Raw genomic sequence first — 8,749 nt, 5'->3', positions numbered from 1 at the left:
CTGGGCCCTCCTCTCCTCTCCCGCTATACAGTTTTCACTTGGAGATCTCATCAGCTCCCATAGTTCAATTATCATCTCTTTGCTGATGATTCTCACTTAGGGCTTATCCAGCCCTAACCTCTCTTCAAATCTGTGGCTACCTTTTCCAACTGCTCTTTGGACATCTCAAACTGGCTGTCCCTTAGACATCTTAGAGTCAGCATCTCCAGAACTCAACTCATCATTTTTTTCCCCTTCTAAACTTCCCCGTGAATACTGAAGGCACCGCCATCCTCCCAGTAATCCAGGCTTAAAACCGGCATCATCCTCATCTCCTCTTCTCCTACCCATATCCATCCGTTGCCAAAGTCTGTCCAGTTTATCTTCTGACATCTGTCATCTACACCCCCTTTTCTCCTCTGACACTGCTGCCATCTTGGTGCAGAGCCTCCTCTCCTCATTCCTGCTGGTATCTATTGGTGGGTCTGCCTGCCACAAGTCTCTCCCCACTCCAGCTGAAAAATTACCTTCCTAAAGTGCAGTTCTAACTCAGTAACTGCAGTGGCTCCCTCTTACCATCAGGATCAAATATTAAATTCTGTTTAGTGCTCAAAGCCCTTCATAACCTGGGCCCCCTCCACCTTTCAAGTCTTCTTACACCCTCCCCCATCCCCCTCCCCATAACCCTTTGATCCATTTCCCGACTGCACATTTTCACTGGCTGTCCCCCATGCCCAGAATGTTCTCCCTCCTCATCTTTACCTTCTGTCTTCCTTCAAGTCCCAGCTAGAATCCTACCCTCTCAAGGAAGCCTTTCCCAACCGCTCATAGTTCTAAGGCCTTCCCTCTGTTAATTATTTCCATGTTGTCACCCCTATTAGACTCAGCTCCATGAGAACAAGGGCTGTCTTTTGCCTTTCTTTGTATCTCTTGGGCTTAGCACAGTGCCTGACACATAGGTGAGGCTGACTAAATGTTTATTGACTAACTATGACTTGCTCATTATCCCCAAACCAGCCCCGGGGCCACAGTTAAGAAAGGATATTGGCAAACAAGAGAGCCCCTTGAGGAGGGCAGCCAGGACAGTGGGGACACCTGCTGTATTAGGAACAACTTAAAGCACTAGGGGGTGTTTAGGGAAACACAAGACCTGCCTTCAAAATTATGAAGGGCAGACTTGTTGGCTTGGCCTCAGAGGGCAGAACCAGGAGTGGTGGGAAGGTGAAAGGGTTGGTTCGAGGCATAGTTAACAACCCTTTGGAATTGTTCCAAGTTGGAATGGACTGCCTTGGGAGGGAGGCGCCCCCTGACTCTGGAAATCAAGCAGAGGTGGGGCCAATACTTGTGTGGAAGTTGTAGGGAGAGGCACTTAGGGGGTGCAGTGGATAGAGCAAGTGCCCTGGAGTCAGTAGGACCTGAGTTCAAATTTCACCTCAAACACTTACTAGCTGTGTGATCCTGGTCAAGTCATTTAACCTCAATTGCCTTAAAACATCCAGGGCATCTCCAGTCATCCTGATGTATATCCAGACCCAGATGGCATTGGAGGAGACAGTGAGGCTGGTGACCTTGTACAACCCTCCCTCACTTAAATCCAATTCAGTGCAAGTCATGACGTTTGTCATGCTCCTCTTTGAGAACAAAGGACAAACAACAAAAACAATGTTGTAGGGAGTACACTTGGTGCTGATTAATTACTCTCTAAGTTAGAGAGAGATTGGGGTAGTGGCTCTGCTACTTCCTAGTTGTTTGACCTTAGAAAAATCACTTCCTCCTCCTCTCTCTCTGGGTTGCCTCAGTTTCTCTGGCTGAAGAATGAGGAGTGGGACTAGATGAACTGTAAGGGCCCTCCTAGCTCTGGGCTTCTCATGCAAACCCCATCCAGGCTTGTGACTCAGTGGGAGAGCCTCAGGCCTTCCTCTGGTTTGTGACTCACAAAAGCATCCATCTGGACAGGGACTGAAATGGTTACACTGGGTACAGTCCTTGCTCATTATCATTCATCCCAGCATTCCAGGCTGTCTAGCTGCTTTCCTGCTCTGGGCATCTGCCTGCCCAGCCCAGCCCCCATACACAGTCAAGGCTGAAGGTTAGCCCAACTGTTGCCTGGGTTGTCAATGGTCCAGGGAGCTTTAGACATGCTGGGAAGGCAGGGGGGGACAGAACACAGAGCACGTTTCTGGTTCCCTTTTCTCCCCTCACTCACTCTCACTCAGTGACTCACTCACTGTGATTCTCTGGGCCTAAGCTCCCAAGGGAGCTTTGCGGGGAGGTGATGATGGAGGCAGAGGAATGTTGGGTTGAGTTGTTGTAGGAAGGATGGGGTGGAGGTGACCCCAGGGGAGCCCCTGGGATGATGAAGGGTCCAGAGATTAGTGACCCTTTGATAATCAGCCAGAGGAACTCAGGGGTGTTTATCCTGGAGAAGAGAAAGCTCAGGGAGAACAGGATAACAGTTTCCAAGCATCTGAAGGGCTGTGAAGGAGAGACTACACTGGTTCTGTTTGACCCCAGGGAGAAGGAAGAGAGAGAGGGAGGGAGGGAGGGAGGGAAGGAAAGAAGGATGGAGAGAGGGAGGGAATATGGGAGGGAGAGAGGGATAGAGGGAGGCAGGGAGGGAGGGACAGATGGAGGGAGGGAGGGAGGGAGAGAGGGAGGGAACTCTCCATCCCTAGAGGATTTGAGCAGGGACCAGAGGACCACTTGTAAGGGTTGAAGCAGAGAAGACTCTTGTCTGGCGCAGGTTGGAGCAGGTAGCTGCCCTCTGAGGACTCTCCCATCTGTGCTGTGATGCTGTGACCAGCCTGCCTCTGTGTGGAGAAGATCCTCTGCAGAGCACTCACTGGCCACCATGTGACACCCTAGCCAGTCACAAATGCTTTCCATTGAATGGCAGAGGGCTGGGCTCTTTATTCTCTATTTTCAATAACCTTAATTTGAATAAGTTTCTGTTCATTTTAATTTTTCTTAATCTTAACAAGCTTCTGTTAGCTATCCTCTAGTAGCAACATAATAAAATGAGATAGGACTAGATTTTTCTATTCCAACTCACTGAAAAAGGCCAACATGGGTTTTTCCCACATTTTTTAGTTTGTTTTACAAATAATGAGTATTGCGAATGCAAGATGTAAAGTGTCTATTGAAGATCCAGGCCTTCCTGATGGGCATATTTTGTACACATCTACAAAGCTACTTACTGGCTATTAGACCCTAGGCAAGTCACCTAATCTATTTGACTCACTTTCCTCATCTTTAAAATGGGTTTTGTCAGGATCAAATGAAATCATTGTCAAGCACTTAGCATGGTGCCTGACATGCAGTAGGTACTATATAAATATTTATTATTATTTTTATTATTATTTTTGTGAGGCAATTGGGGTTAAGTGACTTGACCAGGGTCACACAGCTAGTAAGTGTTAAGTGTCTGAGGCCGGATTTGAACTCAGGTCCTCCTGACTCCAGGGCCGGTGCTCTATCCACTGCGCCACCTAGCTGCCCCTATTATTATTATTATTATTTTAGTGAGGCAATTGGGGTTAAGTGACTTGCCTAGGATCACACAGCTAGTAAGTGTTAAGTGTCTGAGGCCGGATTTGAACTCAGGTCCTCCTGACTCCAGGGCCGGTGCTCTATCCACTGCGCCACCTAGCTGCCCCTATTATTTTTATTATTGCATGGTGCATGTATGTGGAAATCCAGAGAGAGACAGAGAGAGATGGAGACAGACACAGAGTGGAGACAGACAGACAGACGAGAGGGGGCTTCTGTCAGTCAGTCTGATTTCCCCAGCCCCTTCTACTTTTGTCATTCTCATCCTTACTGCTGACAGCCAAGAACATTCTGGCCTGGGAGTTCTTCACCTTTCTTGGGTCTTGGACTCCTCTGGCAGTCAGTCTGGGAAGCCTATGGACCAGATTCCCTAAGAATCATGTTTCCAAATACATAAGATAAAACACACAGATTACAAGGGAAGCCAAAGATGCCATTTCTTTCCTCATCCAAGTTCTGGCTCCCCTGTCTAACATATCTGCTCTAGCCCTTCTCCAGTTCTCTAGCTAGCAGGCTAAGATGGGGAGGGGGTGGCTAAGCCTTTCTTTTTGCTCTAATTTGCACACTGGCTGACTTCTGTCTTTCCGGGTGTGGCACTGCTTTGACAGGCTTGGTCAACACACCTGGAGTGGTGGATGATGGGACGGTATCTCAGCTTCTCCTTCACCCTCATCACTCATCTCCCATACTCTCCAGTCCACCTGGCTATCAACCAACCAACATTTATTCAGTCTCCCCTAAGTGCCAGGCACTGTGCCATTCACTGGGCTAATTCGGTCCCAGCCTGGCAGGAGGTGCCTTACTTTTTTCCATCCTCCTTCTCCTCTGCTCATTCATGCCCCAGGAAAACATGGAGACTGGTCATGGGTACTGCAAGCACAGATTAGATGGCACTGAAGTTGGTGCCTTTCCTATGTCCATGGACCAAGTGCTTGGCAGGTCAGTGATGCCAGTGGCCTCTTTGATCCCCTGCTGACTTTAGGGTCTCATTTGCTCTCACCTTGGGAATGGGTACATGGTCCACTTGTGTCAAATGTGTTGATTCCCACGGTATCACTTGTCAATGAGCTTTGACATCTTTGGTTGTTAAGTAGACAGCAAACACTAAGTGGCCCCAGAATGCACAGAGCACTGGGCCTGGAGTCAGGAAGACCCAAGTTCAAACCCTGCCTAAAACCTTTCCTAGCTGCATGACCCTAAGGGAGTCACTTAATTTCTCTCAGTACATTTTCTCATCTGTAAGTGTGAATAATAAGAGTACCTGCCTTCCAGGGTAGATGCAAGATCACATGAGGTAGTATATGGAAAGCATTTTGCAAACCTCCAAATACTCTAGAAATTCTCCCATTTAGTCATTGATCAGGGTTGATTATTGGAACATCTGCTCTTGTCCTGTAAGCCATTGCCCAGGTCACTAATTGAGTCCATTACCTTGAGTTTGGGTCCTTTCTAGAAGACTTAGAGTGTGTGGGGGTGGGGGGGAGAGTAGTGGAAGGGGGGAGCAGACATGGCAACTGAATGCCATTAACAGAGACAGAAGTTTGGACCCTTGAATGCCCAAGACTTACAGAATTGGTACTGGAAGGGACCGTAGTGGTCATTTAATCCAATCCATACCTGAACAGGAATCTTCTGATAAGTGATCCCTGGATTTCTGCTTAAATATCTCTACCGGCAGGGAGCTGATCACCTCCTAAGGAAAACCATCACACCTTTGAACAGCCCCGATTGTCAGGAAGCTTTTCCCTAAGAAGGTTGGGCATTGAACAGAGAGATCACCTAATCAATTTGATGAGATTACAGGATTGGGGCTTTATTGGGGGGGTATTTAAGAGGCACTTCCCCAGAGAGATTGTGGCCAAGAGGACACAGACTTCCTGATTGGCTCTCAGTGGCTGGGGCTATCTCTACAACAATTGGCTGGCTAGGACTCAGGATGACTCTTGTCAGAAGAGCTGACTTTCTTCCAGTCCACGAAAGTATGCTGACAGACCAGTCTCTTATGGAGCTCCTTTTTCCTCATTCACATGGTCCCCCACATGCTGTTGCAGATGTCCTGAGAGGAAAGATTCTAAGCACTCACTTTCCCAGTCCAAGAGTTGCAGCATTGATATTGTTGTCCAAGCACACTAATGCAGAAGCACATGGCTGGGGCAGGTAGGTCCACGTGGTCCCAAAGCGTAGATTGTAGACAATGTCCATGAACATCCAATTCCTGTGTGGTGAATGGAGGGCTTTCCATTCTCTTGGCGATTTTCTCTTTTCTTTTTGTTTTGTTTTTTGTTGTTGTTGTTGTTGTTTTGCAGGGCAATGGGGGTTAAGTGACTTGCCCAGGGTCACACAGCTAGTAAGTGTCAAGTGTCTGAGGCCGGATTTGAACTCAGGTCCTCCTGACTCCAGGGCCGGTGCTCTATCCACTGCGCCACCTAGCCACCCCTCTTGGCGATTTTCTAATCTAACTGTCAGGACAGAGACAGAAGATTTCCTGAGGCAGTTTGCTCAATGGAAAAAGAGAAGAATCACGCGGTGACTCCAGAGCACATCCTACTGGGGAAGCAAAACCAGAGAGAGACTCAGGAAGCATATGCCCTGTGGGGAGGGGATCGCTTGTTCGGTAGCCCTGAAGTGTGTTTGCCTTCTAACAGGAATCCAATTTGAGGGTGTCCCAATCAGTCGGCGGCGGGGTTGTGTAGGACCTTGTTGGCCAGCTCAGGATCCACCGGGGTGTCCAAGGGCTGTCCCAACACCACTAGCAAGTTCATTTCCCTTCAGAGGGGATCCAATGGGCTCTATGTGTGTTTGTGCATCTGTTTATGGATTCCTCTGAGTGCTTTGCAAATTCTGCACATTTTACAAATAAAGTCAGTCCTTCCCATCCATACGACTGCCCAATGGAAGCAGCAATTGTTCTGGAGTCTCTCCAAGTGGGGGAGGGAATGAGCCAAAGTGGGAAGATGATGCTGAGCTCTTGGGCCCTGCCCTCCCCCATTGGATTTGGGTCTGGGGGAGTTGGCCTGACTGGGGGGAGGACTTGTATAGACCAAAGCCAAAGGAGAAGAGATTGCATGTGCTTGTGATAGAGAGAGCACTGAATGCCAGACTCAGAAATGTGTACTCGATGGTTGCTGAGAGGGGAATGAAGGTCATCACTGAGAATTAGGAAGAAGATTCTCTCAACTTGTGCAGGACATTCTGTAGAGGGACACTGAGTCACAGCTGCCTGCAAGTGTGCAGGCTGAAGAACAGGCAGAGAGAGCCCCACACTGGGAAGAGCCCCAGACGGTGGGGAGACAGTGACAGGGCTTCATGCTCAGCCCTGCCCCTCATCCCAACTAACTCAACTCAGCTTGACAAAGGCCAAAGCAGCACAGTCCCTGCTCCCCAGGAGCATCCAGGACAGGCACACAGCCGGGCTCCTGACGGGGGTGGGGGCACCCAACCGCAGGCCCACAGAGGCACCAGGGAGGGCACAGAGAAGAAGGCAGTCCCCAAAGGCTGGTCAGGGCCCCAGGCTGCATACAGGGCCCCAGGCTTTGGTGCTAAGCCAGTGTGTGCCCCAGACATGCTGGGGGTCTGTGGGAACAGGAACGGATCCTGTGAACTCCTCTCGCCCAAGCAGGTAGCCCACCCCCACCCCTCAGTGAGCCATGGGACCCACATTACAGTCTTGGGGTGGAGGTGCCAAGGGCTGAGGCAGAACTCCTGCCACCAGGCCCCAGGGCCCAGTGACAACGGAGGAATCTTCCACCAGGCCTCAGAGCTGGGGAGAGAGGGGATATGGACCAGAAGAAGAACAGGCCAGGGAAGAAATGGAGGGCATCTGGAGAACCAGTTCAGCCCTTCGGTTAAATCAGGACAACACCAAGTCCCAGGGACCCCCTGGAATGCCAGAGGCCTCTAGTACTCCAGGGCCCTGCCCTGGGGCTGAGCCAGCCGAGGCCTGGCCTAGCGTGAGCACTGAACTGCCCACAGTCCTTGAGAAGCATCCAGCTGGCAGGAGTTCTTGGGAGAAGGCAAGGGAGGCTGGGAGGCTGGAAGGCTGGGAGGCTGAGAGGCTGAGAGGCTGAAAGGCTGGGAGGCTAGGAGGCTGGGAGGCTGGGAGGCTCTGGTGCTGCCTGGAAGAGTCCAGACTACCGGCAAAGGAGGCAGGCCCTGAGTTCCAGCTCCAGCTCTGGCTTCTGTCCTTAGGGGGATGCAGAAGCTCTTCTTTCCAACCTGGGGGCAGGGGGAAGATGATGTCAATGAATGGGCCTCCTGACTTCAGCCTTGAGCCAGTGGGATCCCCCACACCCCTGAAGCCAGACCTCAGGGAGACTGTGGCCCCTCCACCCCCACCCCCTGGCCAACCAGCTTGGCCTCAGACATTCTCAGGTCTCCCCAATTTTGCCCCTGCAGCAGAATCCAGCCCTGGGCACCTACTTGTGGACAGTGATGACAGAGTCATGCTCTCTTCTGTGCTTTTTCTTATGGGACCTGTCTGGGAGAGAAGGAGACAGCTCCACTCAAGGCCAGGCCAGGAACACGGATAGGGGGCTCTCTTGCCATCAGAGTCAGAACCCCAAAGCCCGGCCCAGGGTGGCTCACACCTTGTCTTGTCCCATTAATGTTCTCACAGTGTCGTCTCCCACCAAGCAATGAGCTCCCTGAGGCCAGGGCCTGGGGGGTTGCTCCTCTTCCATCCTCCCCCCCCCCCCACACACACACACTGGGAGCTCTCTGGGGGCAGGCAAGGCCTGGACACCACTCACACAGGTTGGAGTTGACCTATATTACTGCTCAATGGGCTGAGCTGGGGGCTCCCAGCTCCCAAGAGCAGAGGATTCTCTATAACAAGCAGCAATTTTACAAAGCGCTTTTGGTCATAGCCCCCATTCCTTCCACTACCCTCACACCTCTGAAGGTAAAGGCAGACCTAACATAGACCAGCTGGGATAAACCTCTCAAGAGAGCTCTTCTTCCCCCCACAGGCATTTCCTAAGCATCTTCTATCTCTCTCTGTCTCTGTCTCTCTGCCTCTGTCTCTGTCTCTCCTTCCCTTCCTACCTCCCTCTCTCTCTGTCTCCCGAGTGTGTCCCCAAAAGGTAAGGGGGGAAATGGAGAAGATCTGAGGGTCTCAGTGGACTCCAGGTTTAACACATATTGATTGCATTAGCTGTGAGATGAAGCAACCAAGAAAGCTAATGGGCTTGTGGCTGTATGGAGAGGCAGAGGGTCCAGGTGG

At 50.8% G+C, this 8,749-nt stretch overlaps 1 protein-coding gene across 1 annotated transcript in view; it reads right to left on the bottom strand.

The window, feature by feature from the left end:
- Nucleotides 1-7,625: 7,625 nt before the first annotated feature.
- The window catches only part of IL17REL (interleukin 17 receptor E like), a 41,771-nt gene continuing 40,647 nt past the window's right edge, over nucleotides 7,626-8,749 (bottom strand). The window contains exons 16-17 of the mRNA XM_043965447.1: nucleotides 7,948-8,005; nucleotides 7,626-7,743 (exon numbers count right to left, since the gene is read on the bottom strand). Coding sequence (XP_043821382.1) covers nucleotides 7,713-7,743; nucleotides 7,948-8,005 — 89 coding nt within the window. The 3' untranslated portion in view covers nucleotides 7,626-7,712. The remainder of the gene's footprint in view (nucleotides 7,744-7,947; nucleotides 8,006-8,749) is intronic.

The sequence above is a fragment of the Dromiciops gliroides genome, chromosome 5, assembly GCF_019393635.1.
Source record: "Dromiciops gliroides isolate mDroGli1 chromosome 5, mDroGli1.pri, whole genome shotgun sequence".
In the NCBI taxonomy this organism is placed as follows: Eukaryota; Metazoa; Chordata; class Mammalia; order Microbiotheria; family Microbiotheriidae; genus Dromiciops; species Dromiciops gliroides.
Note: the sequence above shows the minus strand (reverse complement) of the source record. Positions and strands in the feature narration are given on the sequence as shown.